We start from the raw sequence: 26488 nt of genomic DNA, 5'->3' as shown, positions 1-26488 counted from the left end.
GGAGGGGTGGGGCAAAGGGCACGGAGGGGCGGGGCAAAGGGCAGGGAGGGGCAGGGCAAAGGGCAGGGAGGGCAAAGGGCAGGGAGTGGCAAAGGGCAGGGAGGGGCAAAGGGCAGGGAGAGGCAAAGGGCAGGGAGGGGCAAAGGGCAGGGAGGGGCAAAGGCCAGGGAGGGGCAAAGGGCAGGGAGGGGCAAAGGTCAAGGAGGGGCAAAGGGCAAGGAGGGGCAAAGGGCAGGGAGGGGCGGGGGGGCAAAGGGCAGGGAGGGCCGGGGGGCAAAGGGCAGGGAGGGCTGGGGGGGAAAAGGGCAGGGAGGGCTGGGGGGGAAAAGGGCAGGGAGGGGTGGGGGGGGCAAAGGGCAGGGAGGGGCTGGGGGGGCAAAGGGCAGGGAGGGGTGGGGAGGGGCAAAGGGCAGGGAGGGGGGGCCAAAGGCCAGAGAGGGGGCAGGGGGGGACAAAGGGCAGGGAGGGGTGGGGGGGCCAAAGGGCAGGGAGGGGCGGGGGGGCCACAGGGCAGAGAGGGGCAGGGGGGGCCAAAGTGCTGGGAGGCACGGGGGGGGGCAAAGGGCAGGGAGGGGCGGGGGGGCCAAAGGGCAGGGAGGGGCGGGGGGCCAAAAGGCAGGGAGGGGGAGAGCAGGGGGCAAAGGGCAGGGGGAGGGTGGGCAGGGGGCAAAGGGAGGGAGGGCAGGGGGCAAAGGGCAGGGGAGGGAGGGCAGGGGGCAAAGGGGGCAGAGGGCAAAGGGCAGGGGGGGCAGAGGGCAAAGGGCTGGGGGGGCAGGGGGCAAAGGGCTGGGGGGGCAGGGGGAGGAGGGGCAGGTGGAGGGTGGCAGGGGACAAAGGGCATGGTTAGGGAGGGCAGGGGGCAAAGGGCAAAAGGCAGGGGGAGGGAGGGCAGGGGGCAAAGGGCAGGGGGCAAAGGGCAGGGGGCAAAGGGCAGGGGGAGTGAGGGCAGGGGGTAAAGGGCAGGGGGAGGGAAGGCAGGGGGCAAAGGGAAGGGGGAGGGAGGGCAGGGGGCAAAGGGCAGGGGGAGGGAGGGCAGGGGGCAAAGGGCAGGGGGCAAAGGGCAGGGGGAGGGAGGTCAGGGGGCAAAGGGCAGGGGGAGGGAGGGCAGGGGGCAAAGGGCAGAGGGGGCAGGGGGCAAAGGGCAGGGGGTAAAGGGCTGGGGGGGCAGGGGGCAGTCAGGGACGCGGTAATTCCCCTGCGTTTACTCACCTTGCACACGGCCGCGTTCCTCTTCCTCCGGGTACCGGCCGCCCTCCTCCTCCTCCACCTCGGGCTCCTCAGCGGAGAGGCTGAGACGCTCCAGTGAGGAGGTGCTGTGCCTTTCGCAGGGAGAGGCGGAGACAGCCGGAGGAGCGGCCTCTGGAACGGGGAGCGGCCTGTGTGAGGGGAGAGCTGCAGAGAGCGTGCTCTGTGTGTGTGGGTGGGGGGGATAAGGGGGGCGGGGGGTAAACGGGGGGGGGTGAGCGGGGGGGGTGAGTGGGGGGGAGAGTGGGGGGGAGAGCGGGGGGGAGGGGGCAAGAGCGGGTGGGAGCGGGCAGGGGGGGAGCGGGGGGAGAGCGGGGGAGAGCGGGGGGAGGGGGGGACGGAGAGCGCCGGGTGAGGGAGTGGCCTATGGGTGGTGAGAGCCGTGGGGAGCGCTCTCTGGGATAGTCAGCTGGGGGAGCGGCCTATGTGAGGGGAGAGCCGCAGAGAGCGTGGGGGGGGGTGGTGGTGTGTGTGTGTGTGTGTATGTGTGTGTGACCTTTGGCCCGTCACTCCGCCTCAGGCCAATGAGAGGTGTGCGGGGGCGGGCGGGCCAAGGAAGCAATCTCATTGGCCTGGCCCAAGGTCCAATGGGATTGCCGCTAGGGACACAGGGAAGGACACAGGGAGACACATACAGACATAGCCACATAAGACGCTTTCAGAAATATATAGTAGATTGTACTGATTTACGCTATGGAGGCCGCGCTGTCCTTTCTGTTTTTTTATATATATATATTTCAATTTCATCAAGAACCACAATATATTTATATTGGTGAGGGAAGTCACTTTGCGGATTTTGTATCCATTAACGCTGTTAGATTTTGTACAAAATTGTAATTTTTGTTTTTGTGCCCCTTCATCTGAGACAAGCGCCAAGGAGGACTGTTGTTTTCTACATCAGTTTGGAAGGATTTGGACAATCCAGGAGTGCTCTAGGCTGCAGGACGGTTCTCAACTGTGTGTTATTTGTCAATATAAAGAATTTCACTGTGTGTATTATCACAAGCTATATAAAGTGCAAATAAATGTTGGTTAGCGCTGGCACTTGTGTCCTGTAGCTTCAGTTTATGGTCTTAGGGACATTTCTGAAGAGGTATAAGGAAATGTTTGAACTATATCGTTGGGATTTTCAGCTTTCAGTGTGTTTACTGCACATACAGTATGCACACAAGGAAGAAACAATTGGGAAAACACACTAATAAAACTAATGATGACTCACAATGTAATCATATGCTAATAATTTAATTTCACTTTCAAGGAAGTTCCCAAGTAGAGAGGATGGGAGGATTGGAAGATGTGGATGAGCGTAGGGACAATGACAGGAGAAAGACTTCTCTTAATGTCATAAGACGCCTCATAGCTCATTTACTTGAATAGGCTCTAAATGGTAATAAGAACATGTTCTTTTCCCAAACAAAAGACTCTATCTGACATACAGTCTGGGCTGGAATTCAGTGTGTATATGTTTTAGTTGGGTCTATAGTAGTCATGGGAGGAGGCTTTGGAATCAGACAGTATGAAGGGGTCTGTGTTGGTTATGTTCCAATCGTTGGAGGCTGTATTGGTTATAGAGGGGATATTTTACAATACATCTTTCACTTGCTGATAGGGTTTACAAATGTTAAAAATTGAATTGATGAAATTATAGCAAATGTCATTGCAAATGTAACATTTTGCATTTTGGAACATGTAATGATGCATCTAAAAGTGCCTCGGCATCTTGAAGGACATTTTCAATGTTTTGTAATATCTCTAGTAAGATCTTACATTGAATGGTGGAATACATTTATTGGAACCTTATTTTAAATAGATATAGTAAGGAGAGTGGAACATTGTATTAATCCTACAATGTTGAGTGCAGTGGGAACATATGTTTTCTTCCATTTTTCTAAGAAAGTATTCATATTTGAGTGGGTTTTACAATACCTCTTTTAACCACGTGAGTGCCAGACTGGACCCCATCTTTCCTGTGCAAGTTTTGCAATATACCAGGAATAAGCTTTAAGGATAAATGGATATACTGTAGAGCTAAACATATTGCCCATGTGCATTACATTAGCCAGAATACGTGTCTGCTATTTACATGTGACTGTGGGGTGTGCCAGGTCTGGGAACCTGCAAATTCACTAGTGGGTTTCTTGTCTTTGCTGTACCCAGTGGCACAGCTTGATATGCACGGGCCCCCGGGCAAACATTTTTTCAGGACCCCATTAATATTAATATGGACTGCAATTTTTTTCTCTCTTCCCCAATCCTATCCCTGATCCTCTCTCTCATCATCCCTCCTCATCTCTCCCCCTCATCATCATAATATCTCCCCCAATCCCCCTCATCATCATCCTCCCCTGCCGTCATCCTCTGATTCAAGTGATTATGCTACTACCGGTTAATTATTTATTGCCTCCTGGGGCCCGCCGCCGTGACCGCAGCATACCATCTCCTTCCGCCTGTCTCTATGGCAGGATGTGGGGGGGGGGAGCGGAGAGCTGGCTTTGGGGGGCAGGGAGCGGGAGGGCAAGCCCCCCCAGCCGCGCAGGGGCCCAGGTTTTGCCCGGGTGGCCCGGGCTGTAGCTACACCCCTGGCTGTACCCTATGTGGTAGAGGAGCTTGCCCTGCTATAATTTATGGGTTTGGTAGAATTTTTGGGGCGCGCTTGAATCCGCAGCGGATCGGCCGGTTCCTCTGGTTTGCTGATTTCCACAGATCAATCTCAAAAAGAGCGATTTGCATTTTGCGGATTTTTGTATTATTATTACAAATACACTCCACGGATTCCACAACCCGCGGCCGGATTCACAGAATCCGTGGATTTTTAGCAATCCACGTGCAGATTTTTTAGAATCCGCCAACGGATCTCTGAATCCGCGGATCGGATTCCACAAATCCATTAACGGATTGTATCCAATGGTGGATTTTGATGAATCCGCACAGATTAAAACCGACCAGATCCGTCCGTGGATTTTACACCGCGAAACAGATTTTGGGGGGAAAACACGTGAAAATCCAGGAAACGGATTTGGGCTGATTCACCCCTTTTCTATTGTTTGGTTTGCAGCCTCTACCAGCTTCACAATAAGGAGGGGGGAAGGGGACAAGTGGAAATGAGTCCAAAAGGATGAAATGTCTGCCTTTAATTTGTTTTTCTGATTCTGTACTTAATTAATCCATGCTTTCCTGTCCAAATTGTGTAACAGAGAAAGTACAAGTTCCATGTTAAAAATGGATAACAAGCTAAAAAATGAATCTTCCTGCAAGCTCATTTGCATAATATTCCCAGAATATAGTATCTGCCCTTTATTATTGCATAGTGTGCGATGTTGGGGTAAAATAGTTTTTTTGAGACTTGTGGAAGATAAATGTGCTCATGAGATTCTTGTCTGTGCTATTATTTCTATATAAAACCCATACAAGTTAAATTAGAGTTCTATTTTTAATTGCTTTGATTTCTTGATCTTTTCCCAGATGTATTTTGCAGGAGTGTATCATGAAGAAATACTGTAGTCTCACACAATTGACAGAATGATAGGATTATTTCATTGGGCGATCTGTCTTCCTGGGAACTAACATCCTCCCTTTCTTTGTCACACCTCATGATTGAAAACCCAGTTGGAATTAGTCATGTGTATAAATGTACAGTATTCACCGTCACACACAGTTTTACTTTGTATGATGTCATTTTCCTAATTGAATGAAACTTGAAAAAAAGATGATGTCATATTTGTTGTAAAATTAATTTTATGTTGCAGGCATCCCTCGTGTTTTTTTTTCCTTCTCACTTGTTTCAATTGGGCAATGATTTATTCATGATGAGCAAGCAATACATATTTTATTAAGGATAATAATATTTAGGATAATAAAAAAAATCAAAAGCATCTTAAAAGGCACAGATAACAAACATAATGCTTCATTTATAATAAAGTAGAGATTGAAACACCACATTTGTGGATGTGCTAATTTTTCAGGTAATATAGTTTTTTCAGGTTGTCTTTGAAGTGTGTGACCCTGTGTGTGTGACACCCGTGTAATCTCCCCATGTAACCCTGATCCAGTCATTGTATCCCCCCATGGTTCAGGCAGCAAAATTAGATTCTAACAATATCCTCTCTTTGGGCCAGTTACTGTGTCTGCAACATTCTATGCGCAGTGTTGCTAACATTCTTAGCGCAATATAATAGGAAAGCATTGTATTCTCTTTACGAGCCCTCGTTAGTAAAGTGTAAGGAGGGATCTTCCCCTCAGATAAAATGTTTCACTTTCCAGAAGTTTAAACATTTTGGGAAATTATTTAATGGCCAAGTTACGTTGTTTGGGATCCCAGGAATTCTCCCCGTGGCTTCTCTCTTTTTAATTACCATATTGGCCCGAATATAGCGCGACCTCGCACATAGTACGACACCTACAGTTATGAAGGTGTTCTACAGGAAAAATATAAGGTTTTGTTTGTACCGCCAGGTAAAAACTGTTTTTTTAATCACTGTTTTAGCTCTTTTTCCCCTTTCTGTTGTGCACCCCGCTCAGTAGCATGTGGAGCCATCAAAGAGATTGTGATGATCCTGTGAGGTCCTGTGTTTCCTCCGCCGGGCCGAACAGGGGGGGGGGGGTCGGCGTGAAGTGAAGCGCCGAGACAAAATGGCCACCTCTCCTTACTTGTGGGCCCTCCGCTGCAGCTCCACAGGCCCTTGGCTGTCAGCCTCCCACAGCGCTGGGATCGGGTTCCCGTCATGGCGGTTCCCTGCTGCTACGGCTCTCACCTCCTCAGCTCAGCGCCCCACTCTGTTTGACGCCATGTCACAGATGGACAGAAATCACAGGAGAGGGATATTTGGCATAGGGGCAGAGAGAGATACACACAGAGAGCAAACTGCAGAGAGAGACACACACAGAGAGAGAAACAGAGAGAGACACAGGGGTACCTCACTTTGATTTTAATACAATATGGAAGTCTGCCATTATGATTTTTTCAACATAAATATATAGATATGTGTATATATACATATAAATATATACACATAAGAAATAATATATAATATAGTGAGTTCCATCATGAATTATCCTGAAGGTGCACACTGTAACTGGATGTTGAATTTTCAGTGGTGACTGGGTTCAGGAGAAAAAGATTGCAAATACAAGTATCAGTTGTCAAGATCACTACTATTTTGGAACCCTTGCCAGGTCTACCACATTGCCGCAACATGTGGAATATGATCCAAGACCGTGCTCGTTATGATTATTGAATTGGAATTTGTGACCCATTGCAGTATTGATAAAGCAAAATGCCTTCAAGAATATGAACTTGATTTACCTTCGTCTCCTGCTTTAATTTATTAGATTGAAGGGCTGTTCAAATAATTTACTAGCTGTGCCTGTGAGGCCTAAATAAAACCGCACATTGTACAACACACAATACACACTTTTCTCTAGGAGTACGTAGGCAATAGGAAATTGAAAGCAGTGGCTATGATTACTCATACTTAAGTAAACTACTACAAATGAGTTCTCAAAACACTGCGCCTTAAAGATGTCAATATATTTGTTTGTAAAAGTAGCTTACGTTATATGGCCTTGGGGACATTTCTGAAGAGTTACAAGGAAATATGGGAAATCTATATTTAAAATTTTCAGTTGTCTTACAAATGCACACAAGGAAGAAACAATAATACAACTAGTAATAAAACTAATGATGACTTTGTTGGATACAATGTTTACTAAGGGGATTGAACAAGGAAGTCCACACGTATTTATTACTTCCACAATGTCTTATAATAATAATAATAATAATAATAGCATATTCTTGTTAGTTTTACGCAGCGCTTTACAGAGACATTTTACAGACACAGGTCCCTGCCCCGTGGAGTTTACAATCTATGTTTTTGGTGCCTGAGGCACAGGGAGATAAAGTGACTTGCCCAAGGTCACAAGGAGCTTACGCCGGGAATTGAACCAGGTTCCCTTGCTTCAAACTCTCAGTGCCAGTCAGTGTCTTTACTCACTGACCACTTGCTTTCCTTGTATTATACCTGCTGGATAACTGGAGTTACTAATGTATCTTCTCTTCTGTGATCCCGAGGACTTTCTCTAAATAATATCATAAAAACAGTTGCAAAAGATAATTATGCTTTGAAGAGCACCAAATAAAATAAGTTCAAGAAAACTGGAGACATAGAGGCGCATGCGTAGTGCCAATGAGAGCAGATGCCCGGTACAGTACAGCCACCCCATGTGGGGGTGAGGTAACGGAACCAAAAAATAAATGTACCTCAGTATAACTCAACAAAAAACATTCCCCAGTGTAGCTAACTATCTGCGGCACAACTTGTGCCCCCAAAGCATAAAAAACAAAATGCATCGCAAGAGGTGACGTTTTCAGAAGATGGGAAAAGGTACAGATACTTGGAAAAGATGGTGGATAACCAAGATGCCTTTGATCAAACATATCCGAGTAAAGTCTCCCTAGGAAAGAAAGAGATTGACAAACTATTCTCCAATATACAAGTACTGGTTCAACCAGTGGAAGTGAACTGGGGCACTCCCTTTACACAGTGCTTGAAACCGAACAGAAGAATAAGGTCAAAAATAAATATACTTATACCACACTTCAAATGCGTGACGAAGAATTCAATTATCCGAAACGCGTTGTGTGTGCAGAGACCTGGACCAGAAGTTGTGTGTCTGCTCGAGGACACCGTAGCTGGCGCCTGCACTGACTGTGAACAGTCCTGTAGACAGGACGCGGCGAACAGGAGCACACTGCACCAGAGGTTGACGTCAGCGTCCCTGAGCAGTTTTTTACATGTGAGTGAATTGTTGTCTCACATTCTTTGCCAAATAAACGTATTTTTATTCATCTGTGTGGCGCTGTCTTCCACTACATGCGCCCTGAGTGGCCCATCCATGATGTACAGAGGGAGAAGGAGCATGACTGACTAGCAAGAAGGAGGAAAGAAAATAAAGATACCTATAGTACTACCCAGTACCACACAGGCCCGTGTGAGTACATATTACATTATACTCTTATCACCCCTGTGCTCTTAACCATTGGTTTACTATTGTATGTGTTTTCAACTACTGGTCTGATATTAACTCTGACCCTTGTCTGCGCTTCTCTGTCTCTCTTTCTACTGGTTCAACCAGAACTGCACAACGCTCTTAGCAAAGTGAATCTCAATTTCATCACTAGGCAAAATAACTGAAGCAGGTGAAACTGAAATGAAAGCGTTCGTTGATGACCATAATGCTGCAGATACTGAAACACAAGAAACTAAAATACAGATTGTTGATCTGAGGGACAAATGCGAGGATCTCGACTGGAGATGGTCGAAACGGTCAAAATCGGTTTCGCAGAATTTGTCGAGCTTTCCTTTCAAAATCTGTTCGGCCATGTAAAATCTGTCGGAGGATTGTTCCAGTTTCAATCCGTGCTGATTAATGAAAAAAAACGCCATTGGATACAAACCACTGGTGGATTTTACCAATCCATTATGCAGATTTCGCAATCCACTGGTGGATTTTACCAATCTATTATGCAGATTTCGCAATCCGATGGTGGATTTTAAGAACGCAATCTGCTAAATCCACAGATTGGATTCTTACAATACACCAGCGGATTGAGGAATACGCATATTGTGATAAAAAAAACGATGACAGCGACGAGTCACCCTTTTTGAGACTGATTCGCGGAAATCCACAGACCAAAGGTACCGGCCGATGTGCGGCGGATGCAAATCTGCCCAAATAATTCCCCCATCTTTAATCTTGACAACAGATCACGCAGATATAATTTGAAGATCCGACCAAATAGAGCCCTTTTTATTACACCTATTTCAGCAGTTTGTGGGGACCTTGAATACTTTAAGATGTATAGAGCGATTATATCAAACCCTAATAACAAAGAGAGCACAAGAGACATTATAGATAGAGGTAAGATGGGAGGGGGAGACGCAAGAAAAAAAGTGTACGCGTAAGTTATAGTGACTGTTTGGGAAAGTAGTGGGTGAATCGATGAGGCAACAGCACCATAAAAGTTGAAACTCACCAGCAAGTAGAAAAATAAAAAAATGTGTATTAAACTACATCAAATATACAAAAACGCGAAGAAAAACTGGAAACTCTCCTCCCACGCGTTTCACTCCCCCTATGGCGCTTTTTCACGGAGTGTACTATTGGGGGAGGAGAATGCTATTTAAGCCTCCCCCACATAACAAAAAAACATCTGTTGGCACTTAATACAATTAAAAAGAAAAAAGTGGAACACCAATAGCAGTGTCTCACTGATCTAAACAATAAATCCTGCAAAGTGTCAAAAATACTCAGTGTGTCTGTTAAATCAATGAATTGACTGGCAGATACATTTCCCAATTAGGTTAAACATAATAACCATTACTCAGATAAAGAGAAAACAAGCACAAAATGTATGTGCAGCCAGAACAGACACAGAGAGAAATGGACACATTGGAGAGAGTGGAAAAAACTCACTCGATGAAACTTGAAAGCACAAAGATACAAAGTGTCAAACAGTGACATTTGAATCAATCAAAACAGTCAGAAAAGTTCATGCAGATCTAAAAGGTACAAATGTGACCAAAAGTGTCCACACAATGCAGGACTTTTATATAGAATAGATATAGATATACATGCATATATTAATATATTAATATTGTCACAAAAAATACACTTATGATCTTGCACCAACAAGAAAATATTTATAAATTGACTACCCATTATATCGTGTGTGTGTGTGTGTGTGTGTGTGTGTGTGTGTGTGTGTGTGTGTGTGTGTGTGTGTGTGTGTGTGTGTGTGTGTGTGTGTGTGTGTGTGTGTGTGTGTGTGTGTGTGTGTGTGTGTGTATATACATATATATATATTGAAGTATAGAAACTGAAAATCTAAGTATGAATAATCAAATGATAATCAGTGTTCATAAAGAAAAAAAACCTTTCAACAATATAAAGGACAACAAAAGGATTATTACAAAAAATATTTTAAGTCCCATTCAGTATAATACTAATAATACTGAATGGGATTTAAAATATTTTTTTTGTTTTGCCCGCAGCAGTTATATATATATTGCCACCCTCCCCTCTCCATCCCCCCCCCTCCCCTCCCCTCTCCCCCCTCTGTCGGCGGCCCTGCCCGCAGCATTGGGGTCGGTAAGTATTACTACATCTGTATTATAGAATCTGGAAGCAGAAACATACATATGGATTATGGTGGGTTACACATTCTCAAAGTCGGTGTTTGGCAGCCTCGCTTTTAGTTCAATTATACAGAGTTTCCCATATGTTACTGCTGCTTGTTACTTCCTGCAAAAATTCCCCACAACATATTTACACCTGTGTGTACTTCCTGGGTGTAAAGTAATGTGTAATGGCCATGCCCACTTCCTTTTACATTTCCCAGGATCAATGATGCAGTTCTGCACACATTTGGGCTACTATATAAATCTGTCCTTACAGGTCTGCTTCAGCACAGACAGACTCAGCCTCAGCAGCTTGAAGACTCAGAATTACTCCATCTCCCTACAACTATCTGCGAGATGTTTCCTTCAGCCTTTCATGTAAGTAATATGTTTCACTATTATTGTTCTGGACTTCTTTTGTAATGTATGTTATTCACATACTACAGACATTACAGGCACCTGTACAGGCTGTAGGTATATACATAAACATATAATATAAATAAAACCATATATACTACTACAAATACTGGTGCTTAATATCTCCTTCATTGAGGGGGTATACACAATATACAATTGATATTCACACTGTGAGCTTTTAGTATACTACAAAAGGCTGTGTAAGTTTGCATTAATGATTGCATTACTTGATGTATATGTTATTTGTGTACAGTAGGGCCACCAGTACACACAGCACTTCCCAAAATACAGTACAGGGTTTAATAATACAAAAAGTGCATCAATCAGACACACATACAGTATGATAAAATATGCCCCATCCTGGTAAGCTTCCAACCTAAGCGTATCTTGCAAGATCTCACACTACCAGAAGGTTAAACAATTGTGTTATTTGTCAGGTAAAGTGTCATTTGAAAATTGCAGATAATCAAAAGAAATGTTTTGGATGCTATTCAAATCATTAGCCAGTGTATGTTATTTAACTCGTGTAGAACATTTAGAAGCGAACAGCTGTAGTACTGTCTGTCAAGCAGTGTGTATCATATGATGAAAGCATAACGTTTTTTAATAGTTGAATTGTGTTGCTAAAATTGGTACCAAATTGTATAAATTAACAAGCTTTTTAAATAAAAATAGTTGTTTAACATACCAAATGATGTTATATTGTAGGAAAGAAAATAACAAATGATATTGATCCAACAGTTGTCTTTTTTTTCTTTAGAATACAAAGAAACTTTGTAAACTACACAGGCAGCTCCACCAATCAGCTGTGAAAGGTACGTACCCATTGTGTTTATTTTAAAACAATATATAATGTTACAAAATGACTGTATGTAACTCATTATATTCTAAATAACAGTCTGCATCTGAACATTTTGGGGTCTGCGTGTCACTTTCAATATGTCCAATAAATGTATAATAATTTTGCCATATTGGTAATGCCAAGCTAATAACTAAAATGTTGTTGAAACTTAGACTTTACACTCAGCTAGGGCTGTATATATTGTATATATGTATGTATATATTTAAAGCAGCAATCACCACCCCACAAATGCAACTATCTTTTGCAATATATATGAACCATGTACTCACGGTAATACTCAATGCTCTGATTGTCTATATATATATATAATATATATTTGTATGTAATGCTTGCTAGGAAAAACAGACAAAAACAGACAAAGAGTAAGCTTGACCCCAGTAGCCATATTGTGTCTCCACATGAAGAATTCTTATTAGAAAATGTCAAATTGAAATATCTCATGAACTGGGCGGTCCTCATAGCTGGGAGGCTGCGGTTCAGCTATGTGGGACACGTTGTTTAAATTAAGGTTTAAATATATATATATATATAAATAATGTGTGTGTGTGTGTGTGTGTGTGTGTGTGTGTGTGTGTGTGTGTGTGTGTGTGTGTGTGTGTGTGTGTGTGTGTGTGTGTGTGTGTGTGTGTGTGTGTGTGTGTGTGTGTGTGTGTGTGTGTGTGTGTCTTTAAGGATTTGTTGCTATTAATGACATTTGTTGTCTGTATCACAGTGCTGGAGAATCACCATTTAGAAGACACTGTGACCAGCAGCTTTGCCTCATTTATCCCTGGGATACAGCCACAGCACCTCCCTGACACTGTGCGGCACAGGAGCAAGCGAATGATCTTGGACAACATTGGTGTTGGCCTCGTGGGATCCACAACACAAGTATTCAACATCATTCTGCAATACTGCCAGGTAACAAGGGGGCAATTGTATCTGCTTTCAACGATGTAGTAATGATGGGGATGTGTGTGCCTTTATAAAGGGTTAATCCTTGCTATTATGTGTCTGCCCAAGTGTGTGTCCAAGTGTTTGCCCTCTTCAGTAAACTCAAAATAATGATACATTGTTTGTGCAAAGAGTTTTATTAGAACCAAGTTTTCTCATCCCCTTAGTGAGACCTCTTGTAATCTGGTGACTAAAGTGCCCGGTTAGAGTTATTTCTAATGAGCTGAAGTACCGTCTGATAGGCAATCGTGTTATAGAGACAGCAGTGTAAAAGAGAAGGGGAAACCTATTTTTTAAAAACATTAAATAATAAAGGCTATTTCTGACTAGTTATATATACAGTAGGTGCTAATCAGACATTGATGCCACATTATTATTCTTTACAATATTTAAAGGATAATATTTTAGGGGAGTAGGAAAGTAAAGAAGAAATACAATTGTAGTTTTGTTATTTTATCTAAAAATGAAACCATGTTTGTTTTCATGGTCTAATAAACTCATGAATTTTCAGGCACTTTTATAACATTTTAATTTGCCACATTTTGTATCTCAAACTTTAAAAAGATAAGTAATTATTTCCCCCCTAACAATTCTGAAAAATAGATTAAAACACAAAGCAGGCATGACCTATTAAGATAAAAAAAATGCCACCATGAACTATACAATCAATACACGTGAAAACAAACAATATTACCTAATTACTCAATACTTTACCTTTCTCTGTTGTCTCAGGATCTGCATTGTTCAGCACACAGAAATATAGCTGCCTGCTCGGTTTATGGACAACAAGGATTAAAGCTCTCTCCAACATTGGCTGCTTATGTAAATGGAGTAGCAGTAAGTACATGTTGAATACATTGATGACTCTTGTAATATTGTACAGTTGTATATTTTTAGATCATTTGTTTCATAAATAAAACCTAATTTTCCTATTTAATATATTATAGGCTCACTCCATGGACTTTGATGACACCTGGCACCCTGCCACTCACCCTTCAGGTGCAGTGTTGCCTGCTATTTTAGCCTTGTCCCAAATATTTCCCAAAGACAAAAGAATCAGCGGGGAAGACCTTCTGATGGCTTTTAATGTGGGAATTGAAGTACAAGGAAGACTAATGTGTTTCTCAAGTGAGGCAAAGGATATTCCCAAAAGGTGAGCACACTCCTAATGAAAGCAATATCATAATTAATATATGCCATTTATTTTCATATTCATTTGAAAATGTAAGATGTAATTATTCATTTTCAATATGTTCAGAAATTAAAATTCTTCTTCTTAATGGTCCTAAAAATAAAGTGTGTTACAGATTAAATGTGAGAGTTAACGTTTAAGTATCAGTTAACCATTGGTTCTTAGTCGTAACATTATTTTAAATAAGAGGATAGTTGTATATCTTCATTTTTACACAAAATATCATCAAGCGGTTTTTTTTCCAAATACAGAAAAGCAAAAACCTGGGATTATATATGTATTATTACTATCACATTTATTGACTCTACTGTACAATATAAATGTTTAAACCAATGAGGCTGGAGATTTTTATATTTGTGTACACAAAATATTTTTTAATGATGGATACAAACTGTAAAGACGCATTTTTTAATAAGTTCAAGAACTCAGGCAATGGAATAATTTTCATCGGACCAAAGTCACATCCCCCATATTATAGAACAAGCAGTCTTGGTACATTGACAAAAAATTTTTTTTTATTTTAAAGTGGAAAGTTACTGTTAATCTCCGTATTCTAATATATCTGGGAACACTGTCATTTTTCCACATTGTAGTACATGTATTCACTATTTATAGATTAAGGAATATATGTCTAGTTTCAATAGGATTATTTAGCATGGAAAACAAATGTGTTTATGAACTTTCTGTTTATAAGCATACTCCATGCAAATCTGTATTCATACAAATATCAACATTGTTTATTTAATGCTAAATCTGAAAATATTTTTTTCCCCATACAGATTTCATCCTCCGTCTGTAGTTGGCACCATGGGCAGTGCCGCAGCCTCAGCCAAGCTTCTGTCATTAAACAGAGAACAATGCACCCATGCATTAGCAATAGCAGCTTCCCTGGCTGGAGCCCCAATGGCAAATGCTGCTACTCTTGCTAAACCCTTGCACATTGGCAATGCCACTAGGTTAGGACTTGAAGCTGCACTTCTGGCTGCGAAAGGAATGAAGGCCAATTCTCTAATATTGGATGATGTTCCTGGGTGCTCAGGTTTTAGTGCTTTCTATGGGGATTATCAGCCTAAATCACTATTTCCACCAGGAAAGCACTATGAATTTCTCTTGGAGAAGCAAGACATTGCTTTCAAGAGGTTCCCAGCCCATCTTGGAATGCACTGGATAGCAGATGCCTCAATCGCAGTGAGAAATAGACTCATAAACCACTTTGGCTCATTTAATCCATCAGACATTCAATCTATTGTCCTCAGAATCCCAGTTTCCAAATACATTAATAGACCCTCTCCTGATTCAGAGCATGAGGCGCGTCACTCCTTCCAGTTCAATGCATGTACTGCACTCTTAGATGGTGATGTTAACATTGGTTCCTTCAGCGAGGACAGCTTATATCGAGATGAACTCCAGAAACTCCTGAGTAAGGTGGTAGTGGAGCATCCTGAAGATAATGTGGCCAACTTTGATAAGATGTATGGAGAGGTTGCCCTGCACCTGCACAATGGAGACATTATAGAAGGAAGGAGTGATACATTCTATGGGCACTGGAGAAACCCCCTGAGCAGAGACTCTCTCCTAAAGAAGTTCCGATCCAATGCAAAACATGTCCTCAATGATGACAAAGTGGAAGCTATAATCCACACAGTAGACAATATAGAAAGCCTGAAAGACAGCTCTCAGCTGCCATTGTTACTACAGTAATTATTATGAAATTATGTATCTGGTTTATTCGCATTATAATAAATTCCACAGGGACTTTACAGGGTGTTCAGTTATTTGCTGATGGAAAATCCATAAAATGAATATAATTCTGGGAAACATATGTACTAAACATATAACTTAAATAACAGCATTTATATGACAGTTTCCATACTATATATTCACATTTTAATTAAAGCAGAAATCTTGTATTAACTAATATTATTATCGAGACATTATTTAAATTGCATTACTGAAGAATGTTGCTTTCTGTGCTGATAGATATTTGTATTTGTTTTGTCAATTAATTTCTACATTACATTAGTAACTATTACAGTCAATAGATATATTTAAAAGATTACAATCCAAAATTTAACCAAAAACAATTGTACATTTTACAAGAAATATAGAAAAAATGCTGTTTCCATGTTATTTATTGTGCAACAACTACAAAATGTGTGTATTATTATCACTGTACTGTATAGTTGTTATTTCATTTTTAAGTTATTTTATCATTACAATTAATTTTATTTACAAAATACTGTGTATTGGACAAACTTTATGAACACTGTATTGATATAATATTTACATGTATGTACAGTATGTGTGTACATTGCAATTTATATTTTATTTCAATATTATAACAAATAAAAAAAATACAAATAAAATATCTACTAGTATGATTGGATTTTCGTGCTGAAGAAATGAATAATTTTTCAGGCGGGGTGTTTGATATTAATTTGTTGGTTCTGGGGGTTGGGAAAGTGTCAGAATAGAATGACAAAGATAGAAAATAGTAGGTTTTGTAAGTAAATGAACTTACAATTCTATCCATTATTTTGAACATAGTTTGACTGCATTACCAGCATCACACAACTTCCAGATCCCCAAAACAATTACATCCCAAATACCAGCTCTCTCCCATCATGAGCCCAGCCGAGAAATACCAGTCAGCATTCCACAATACAAGCACAACCACAACCAGGCGGTTATAGACATGGACAGTGGTTGACAAATCACCAAAAAATCTACTCGCCACAAAAAAAATCTTCTCGCCACCTAGTACCAAACGTGTGCTGCTTGGGCCAATATTTACTCGCCCGGGGGTTAAATGCACTCGCCCGGGGCGAGCAAATGTATAGGTTTGTCGAACACTGGACATGGATATAGACAAATATCTATTACTAGCTGATATGCCCGGCGTTTTTAAAACGAAACGCGTAGGAGAGTGAGTGCCTCCACTTTTTTAGATGGATCAATAAAGGAATATTTTTAATACTACTTGTTTGGGACCCACTTTTGGCTGTTGCACCATAATCACCTTTTTCTCAGGTTATAGACATGGATATAGACAAATATTTATGAAAAAGGGCATTAGCAGACACTTCACAACCTATAAAGGTTATACAAATACATAATAATAACCTACACAGAATATAATCTATATATATAAAAATGAAATTTGCTTGATTGTTAGTAGATGTGGGGATTCTCATTGGTCCCTCGGTCCGCCCACCCATGTCCCGCCTCCCCCACGGGTCTCATTGGTCAAGAGGTACGCTGACCATTACGGACACACCTACTCCACTGTGACACGCCTCCCCCACGGCCTCATTGGCCAAGAGGTACGCTGACATCACGGACACACCTACTCCACAGACAGTCTCACCCTTGGAGATTCACCATAAGGGCTGGGACCCGCTGCGCCCGTGTGCGCGGGCGGCGACGTGAGCTCAACTTACCATTCCTGTTTGAACTCACGATCGGGTCCCAGTCCCTCCTCACTTCTAACTTGCTACATGCTGTGACGCGGTAGCCAGCAGGAGACACGAGAGAATGGTGTTCTCTTGCTGCAACGCGTCACATGGTACGCGAAGGGGCCAATCATAGACTGGCTCCCTTCAACGAATGGCAAGCCAGCTATTGTGTGCTAGTGTGTGGAGCTGCTGCAGTGCTGTGAGCCCTGCTTTGTTTTGGACCCCGCCCCCCTCCGTCATGGCCGCGCCCCCTCCCGTCATGGCCGCGCCCCCCCCCCCCGACCCGTTTGGCCACGCCCCCCCCGCTCCAAGAAAAGCAGCCTGTAGACCGCAGATCGCGGTACAGCGAGTTGCACGCGCCGCCGGCAAGCAAGCCAGCCGTGCGGACACGTGCAACGGGACCTCAGCCTAACACTCTGACACTCTCTCCCTGCTGCATCACCCCTGTGGACTCAGACACCCACCTTGATAAGTTTAACACACTCTCTGCTGTCCACCACCCCTGTTACCCGTCACCTTGCTAAGTTTAACACTCTCTGATGTCCACCACCCCTCTTACACGCTCTCACAAATTACCACATCAGCACTCCCCTTACTATGTCTCCGCTTTCCCGCACGCTCAGCTATGTCCCCTCTTACCCCACCAACAGCCCGCTTACTGTGTAACCGCTACTGTCATGTCCACCCCCCCTCTTACCCAGCCACGCCACCGATCACATCTGTGTCCACCGCTACTGTCATGTCCACACGCCCGCTCCGCCCATTCACCCCCAACGGCCACGCCACCGCTCACAAATCACTCCCTCCGCCTTCTCGCACGATACTTACTCTGCTTCCAGCCCCATTACATATTTATTGCCCACCTTCATCAACATGCCCAACACGAATAAATACACGACCGCTCCAAAAATTACACCCTTCACGCATGATTAAATATTAATTTCACACACTGCACCGATACTATGCTAAAATGGCCGCCAAACACTATTAATTGTCCCCCTTACTTACTCCATCACTATTTCCGACAACGGAACGCTGAAAAAATTCCTCGAACAGTGCTCAGCATCCACCTTCAAGACAACACTACTATGTCACAGCACAGGCAGCGCTGATGGGCATCGGGCACCGCCGCATCACCTCTCTCCCCCCTCCACCCCCACCCCCCGGCACACCAAAAGCAGGCACCTCACCTCTCCGCCTCCCGCCCGCTGCCGCCAGTCGCCCGCTCACTCGGCTCCTCACCTCACACAGCGGGCCCCATCTTACCGCCGGGAGCGCAGTGGGGGGGGAAGGGGGTAGAAGAAGCCAGCGGTGATGCCAGGCCGAGGTCCTGCAAAGCTCCGCGCGGGGGCGGGGGGTGACGGGGGAAGTCAGGAGAAACACAGTCCCCTCCCCGTCTCCCCCTTCCTCCGCACCTCTGTGGGGGGGGGGGTCGGAGGCAACAGTCAAGAGAGAGGGGGGCAACACCAGACTGACTGACACACACACACTGACTGACGCGCACACGCAAACTGACTGACGCGTACACGCACACTGACTGACGTGCACACACACACTGACTGACGCGCACACGCAAACTGACTGACGCGTACACGCACACTGACTGACGTGCACACACACACACTGACTGACGTGCACACACACACTGACTGATGCGTACACACACTGACTGATGCACGCACACACACTGATTGACGCACACACACACACACTGACTGACGCACACACACACACTGACTGATGTACACACACACACTGACTGATGTACACACACACACTGACTGACGCACACACACACCGACTGACGCACACACACACAGACTGCCGCGCACACACACACACACTGACGCACACACACACACACACTGACTGGCGCGCGCACACACACACACACTGACTAGCGCGCACACACACACACACACACTGACTGGCGCACGCGCACACACACTGACTGACTGGCAGGCGCACACACACACACAAACTGACTGATGCGCACACACACACACACAAACTGACTGACGCGCACACACACACAAAAACTGACTGACGCGCGCACACACACACTGACTGGTTCGCACAGACGCACTGACTGATGCGCACACACACTGACTGACGCGCACACACTGACTGATGCACACACTGACTGACGCACACACACACTGACTGACGCACACACACACACTGACTGGTGCGCGCACACATACGCACACTGACTGGTGCGCGCACACACACTAACTGACTGACGCGCACACACACACACAAACTAACTGACGCGCACACACACACACTGACTGGTTCGCACAGACACACTGACTGATGCGCACACACACTGACTGACGCGCACACACTGACTGACGCACACACTGACTGACGCACACACACACTGACTGACGCACACACACACACTGACTGGTGCGCGCACACATACGCACACTGACTGGCGCGCGCACACACACACACTAACTGACGCGCGCGCACACACACACACACTGACTGGCGTGCCCACACACACACACTGACTGGCGTGCGCACACACACACACACACACACTGACTGGCGCGCGCACACACACACACACTGACTGGCGCGCACACATACACACAAACACACACACTGACTGCCGCGTGCACACACACACACACACTGACTGCCACGCGCACACACACACACACTGACTGGCGGGCGTGCACACACACACACTGACTGGCACGCCTACACACTTAACGACGCGCCCACACACACACACTGACTGGCGCGTGCACACACACACTATCTGACGTGCGCGCACACACACACTGACTGGCGCGCCCACACACACACACTGACTGGCGTGCACACACACACACACACACTGACTGGTGCGCGCACACACACACACTGACTGGCGCGCGCACACACACACACTGACTGGTGCGCGCGCACACACACACACTGACTGGCGCGCACACATACACACAAACAAACACACTGACTGCCGCGCGCACACACACACATACACACACACACACTGACTGCCGCGCGCACACACACACACACACTAACTGGCGGGCGTGCACACACACACTGACTGGCACGCCCACACAAACACACACACTGACTGACGCGCCACACACACACACTGACTGACGCGCCCACACACACACACTGACTGGCGCACACACACATACACTGCCGCACACACACTGACTGACACGCCCATGCACACACACTGACTGACGCGCCCACACACACACTGACTGGCGCACACACACACACACACACACACACACACACTGCCGCACACACACTGCATGAAGATGTAAAGGGAGGGTGGGGAGAACGGAGCTGTAAGGAGGGCTGGGAACCGGACCTGTAAATGGAGGGGGGAGGGAACGGAGCTGTAAATGGGAGGGGGGGTGGAATTCATGTGAAGGGGAGGGAGGAGACAGGGGAAGAGAGGGGGGAAAGAGAGAGAGAGGGCGGACGGGAGAGAGAGAGAGAGAAGGGGGACAGGGAGGGGGGAAAGAGAGAGGGGGGAGGGGAGAGAGAACATTACATACCGGGCAACGCCGGGTATATCAGCTAGTAATATTAATATAATAGCCCTTAACTGCCCAAGTCACGATTTGTCCATTTAGGTTTAATATGTACACATATGGATGTTAGGATTTTGTTGTTTATTTGTAGGGTACTTATTTTGTGTGTTAACCTCTTTGGTAGCACAAAAAGAAGCAACAGGACTGGCGCCTACAACCGTATATAATATAACAGCAATCACACAACAGATATCCGTAAATGAATACAGCAGGTTGAGAGTGCCCCAAGTGGTAGGTAATAGGAGTGCACTATAACAGTCACATAAAATACACATTAATAACAGACAATCACTATAATAAGAGTTTTAGTATTAAAATAGCACGAAAGCGTCCCACGCAACCTTCATTAGAAAAGAGTCTTCTATTTTCCTTGCAGATAGTTGTAGAACAGGATGAGGGAGCGGGATGCGTTATATGAAAAAACCAATAGAATAGAATATATAGAGCAGTAATGCTAATAGCTGGTAAAGAGACCTTTCTTCTAATCTTCAATCATTATACTCACATAGATATAACAGGCATGTCACACGCTAAGATACAGGTGTGTAGATTGAATCCAGTCTTGTCTAGGGTGACATCTAATCGAGCGCTGTGTGGGTATACTTAAATAGGAGTAGTCCTATAGAATAGTCCCCCTCATCATCATCATAATATCTCCCCCAATCCCCCTCATCATCATCATCATATCTCCCCCAATCCCCCTCATCATCATCATATCTCCCTCAGTTCCCCTCATAATCATCATCATTATCAATCATAATATCTCGTCCAGTACCCCGGGCCCTCACCATCATCAATCATAGTATCTCCCCCCTATGCCTACCTGGTTAATAGACTAGGACTCGGAGACAGGCGGGGGGAGATGCTGGTATGCTGCGGTTGCAGGTACCACAGGTATTAAGGAATTAGCCGGTAGTTGTAGCAGAATCACTTGTGTCAGAGCAGAGCAGGAACGCCAGCGCGCTCTAGCAGCAGACACCGGAAGTTCCAGGTCACACTGCTAGAGCGCGCGCCTCCCCTGCCGTCCTCCTCTGACTCAAGTGATTATGCTACTACTGGCTAATTCTTTAACGCCTCCGTGACCGTAGCATCCCATCTCCTTCCGCCTGTCTCTATGGCAGGACGTGGGGGGGGAGAGCGGGCAGAGGAGAGCGGGCTCTGGGGGGTGGGGAGCGAGCGGGAGCCCCCCCCCTCCAAAGCGCGGGCCCCCAGGCTTTTCCCGCATGGCCCGGGCTGTAGCTACGCCCCTGGCTGTACCCTATGTGGTAGAGGAGCTTGCCCTGCTATAACTTATGGGTTTGGTAGAATTTTTGGGGCGCGCTTGAATCCGCAACGGATCGGCCGGTTCCTCTGGTTTGCGGATTTCCACAGATCAATCTCAAAAAGGGCGATTTGCGTTTTGCGGATATTTGTATTATTATTACCAATACACTCCACGGATTCCACAACCCGTGGACGGATTTGCAGAATCCGTGGATTTTTAGCAATCCACGTGCGGATATTTAGAATTCGCCAATGGGTCGCTGAACCCGCGGATCGGATTCCACAAATCCATTAACAAATTGTATCCAATGGTGGATTTTGATGAATCCGCACTTATTAAAACCGACAAGATCCGTCCGTGGATTTTACACCGCGAAACAGATTTTCGGGGGAAAATGCTGAAAATCCAGGAAACGGATTTGGGCTGATTCACCCCTTTTCTAGTGTTTGGTTTGCAGCCTCTACCAGCTTCACAATAAGGGGGAGGGGTGGGGGGCACGAGTGGAAATGAGTCCAAAAGGATGAAATGTCTGCCTTTAATTTGTTTTTCCGATTCTGTACTTAATTAATCCATGCTTTCCTGTCCAAATTGTGTAACAGAGAAAGTACAAGTTCCATGTTAAAAATGGATAACAAGCTAAAAAATGACCCTTTCTGTGAGCTCATTTGCATAATATTCCCAGAATATAGTACCTGCCCTTTATTATTGCATAGTGTGCGATAATGGGGTAAAATAGTTTTTTGAGACTTGTGGATTCTTGTCTGTGCTATTATTTGTATATAAAACATATACAAGTTAAATTAGAGTTCTATTTGTAAGTGCTTTGATTTCTTGATCTTTTCCCAAATGTATTTTGCAGGAGTGTATCATGAAGAAATACTGTAGTCTCACACAATTGACACAAATGATAGGATTATTTCATTGGGTGATCTGTCTTCCTGGGAACTAACATCCTCCCTTTCTTTGTCACACCTCTCATGATTGAAAACCCAGTTGGAATTAGTCATGCATATAAATGTACAGTATTCACAGTCACACACAGCTTTACAGTTTATGATGTCATTATTCTAATTGAAGGAAACAAGAAAAAAAGATGATGTCATATTTGTTGTAATCTTAATTTTATGTTGCAGGCATCCCTCGTGTTTTTTTTTCCTTCTCACTTGTTTCAATTGGGCAATGATTTATTCATGATGAGCAAGCAATACTGCTTTTAGGATAATAATAAAAATATTTTTAAAAAAGCATCTTAAAAGGCACAGATAACAAACATAATGCTTAATTTATAATAAAGCAGAGATTGAAACACCAAATTGTGCATGTGCTAATTTTTCAGGTAATATAGTTTTTTCAGGTTGTCTTTGAAGTGTGTGACCCTGTGTGTGTGACACCCGTGTAAACTCCCCATGTAACCCTGATCCAGTCATTGTATCACCCCATGGTTCAGGCAGCAAAATTAGATTCTAACAATATCCTCTCTTTAGGCCAGTTACTGTGTCTGCAACATTCTATGCGCAGTGTTGTTAACATTGTTAGCTCAATATAATAGGAAAGTTTTGTATTCTCTTTACGAACCCTCGTTAGTAAAGTATAAGGAGGGATCTTCCCCTCAGATAAAATGTTTCACTTTCCAGAAGTTCGAACATTTTGGGAAATTATTTAATGGCCAAGTTACGTTGTTTGGGTTAGGGAATTCTCCCCGTGGCTTCTCTCGTTTTTAATTACCTTATTGGCCCGAATATAGCGCGACCTCGCACATAATACGACCCCTACAGTTATGAAGGTGTTCTACAGGAAAAATATAAGGTTTTGTATGTACCTCCAGGTAAAACTGTTTTTTTTATCATTGTTTTAGCTTTTTTTCCCCTTTCTGTTGTGCACCCCGCTCAGTAGCAAGTGGAGCCATTAAAGAGATTGTGATCAGCCTGTGAGGTCCTGTGTTTCCTCCGCCGGGCCGAACAGCTGATGAGCAGGGGGAGGTAGGCGCGGCGCGGCGTGCAGTGAAGCGCCAGGACAAAATGGCCGCCTCTCCTTACTTGTGGGCCCTCCGCTGCCGCTCCACAGGCTCTTGGCTGTCAGCCTCCCACAGCGCTGGGAATATGATCCAAGACCGTGCTCATTATGATTATTGAATTGGAATTTGTGGCCCATTGCAGTATTGATAAAGCAAAATGCCTTCAAGAATATCAACTTGATTTACCTTTGTCTTCTGCTTTAATTTATTAGATTGAAGGGCTGTTCAAATACTTTACTAGCTGTGTCTGTGAGGCCTAAATAAAACAGCACATTGTACAACACACAATACACACTTTTCTCTAGGAGAACGTAGGCAGGAGGAAATTGAAACTAGTAGTTAGGATTACTCATACTTAAGTAAACTACTACAAATGAGTTCTCAAAACACTGCGCCTTAAAGATGTCAATATATTTGTTTGTGAAAGTAGCTTACGTTATATGGCCGTGGGGACATTTCTAAAGAGTTACAAGGAAATGTGAGAAATCTATATTTATAATTTTCAGTTGTCTTACAAATGCACACAAGGAAGGAACAATAATACAACTAGTAATATAACTTAGGCCTGTTCTATAGTGCCGGGTGTGTGCTACGCTGTGCGCGCACGCGGAATTTTAGTTGGCTGACGTTAGACAGCCTTTCTATAATGGCGCCGCGCGCGCACAGCAGGGAGCGGGGAGCCGACAGACAGCGGCGAAGATGGGGAAAAGATGATTTTGCGCCGCTACCGGCGCTTAAATGTGTGTATGTGTATGTATGTTTGTGCGTTTGTGTGTTTGTGCGCGTGTGTGTGTGTGTGTCAAAGGTAAATAAATAAAAAATATTTTTATTACAACTTTTTTTTTTTTTTAATATTATTTCATACATAATTCACAATCTCTACACAAACACATGCATACACAGCATACACACGAAAAGCAAGCAGCACGTGCACGCGCATTCGCACATGCACATGTGCGCGCACAGCCGCAAACAGTATAGCACGGCCCTAATGATGACTTTGTTGGATACAATGTTTACTAAGGGGATTGAACAAGGAAGTCCACAAGTATTTAATACTTCCACAATGTCTTATAATAATAATAACAACAACAACAGCATGTTGTATTACGCTGCTAGTTTTATGCTAGTGCTTTACAGAGACATTTTGCAGCTTGCAATCTATGTTTTTGGTGCCTGAGGCACAGGGAGACAAAGTGACTTGCCCAAGGTTACAAGGAGCCGACACCGGGAATTGAACCTGCTTCAAACTCTCAGTGCCAGTCAGTGTCTTTACTCACTGACCCACTTGCTTTCCTTATATTATACCTGCTGGATAACTGGAGTTACTAATGTGATGGAAATTGTATCTTCTGTTCTGGGATCCCGAGGACTTTCTCTAAATAATATCATTCAAACAGTTGCAAAAGATAATTATGCTTTGAAGAACACCAAATAAAATAAGTTCAAGAATACTGGAGACATAGAGGCGCATGCGTAGTGCCAATGAGAGCAGATGCCTGATACATCCACCCCATGTGGGGGTGAAGTAACGGAACGAAAAAAGAAATGTACCTCAGTATAACTCAATAAAAAACATACCCCTGTATAGCTAACTATCTGCGGCACAACTTGCGCCCCCAAAGCATAAAAAACAAAATGCCTCACAAGAGGTAACATTTTCAGAAGATGGGAGATGGTGCAGATACCTGGAAAATATGGCAAATAACCAAGATGCCTTTGATCAAACATATCTGAGTAAAGTCTCCCTAGGAAAGAAAGAGATTGACAAACTATTCTCCAATATACAAGTACTGGTTCAACCAAAACTGCACAACGCTCTTGGCAAAGTGAATCTCAATTTCTTCAATAGGCAAAAGAACTGAAGCAGTTGAAACTAAAATGAAAGCGTTCGTTGATGACCATAATGCTGCAGATACTGAAACACAAGAAACTAAAATACAGATTGTTGATCTGAGGGACAAATGCGAGGATCTCGACTGGAGATGGTCGAAACGGTCAAATTCGGTTTCGCAGAATTTGTCGAGCTTTCCTTTCAAAATCTGTTCGGCCGTGTAAAATCTGTCGGAGGATTGTTCCAGTTTCAATCCGTGCTGATTAATGAAAAAAAAACGCCATTGGATACAAACCACTGGTGGATTTTACCAATCCATTATGCAGATTTCGCAATCCGATGGTGGATTTTACCAATCTATTATGCAGATTCCGCAATCCGATGGTGGATTTTAAGAACGCAATCTGCTAAATCCACGGATTGGATTCTTACAATACACCAGCGGATTGAGGAATACGCATATTGTGATTAAAAAAATGATGATAGCGACGAGTCGCCCTTTTTGAGACTGATTCGCGGAA

The 26488-nt window shown here is 44.2% G+C and overlaps 1 protein-coding gene across 1 annotated transcript; it reads left to right on the top strand.

The window, feature by feature from the left end:
* Nucleotides 1-8031: 8031 nt before the first annotated feature.
* Nucleotides 8032-15955, top strand: LOC142467374 (cis-aconitate decarboxylase-like). The gene is made up of 7 exons (XM_075572991.1): nt 8032-8232; nt 10699-10799; nt 11599-11653; nt 12413-12600; nt 13366-13470; nt 13581-13786; nt 14605-15955. Exons 2-7 carry the CDS (start codon nt 10779-10781, stop codon nt 15524-15526), a joined length of 1497 nt encoding a protein of 498 aa, XP_075429106.1. The 5' UTR covers nt 8032-8232; nt 10699-10778; the 3' UTR covers nt 15527-15955.
* Nucleotides 15956-26488: the final 10533 nt, after the last annotated feature.

Source organism: Ascaphus truei, chromosome 16 (genome assembly GCF_040206685.1).
Source record: "Ascaphus truei isolate aAscTru1 chromosome 16, aAscTru1.hap1, whole genome shotgun sequence".
Lineage (NCBI taxonomy): Eukaryota > Metazoa > Chordata > Amphibia > Anura > Ascaphidae > Ascaphus > Ascaphus truei.
The sequence above is the reverse complement of the archived record's forward strand: the minus strand, read 5'-3'. Positions and strand labels throughout refer to the sequence as shown.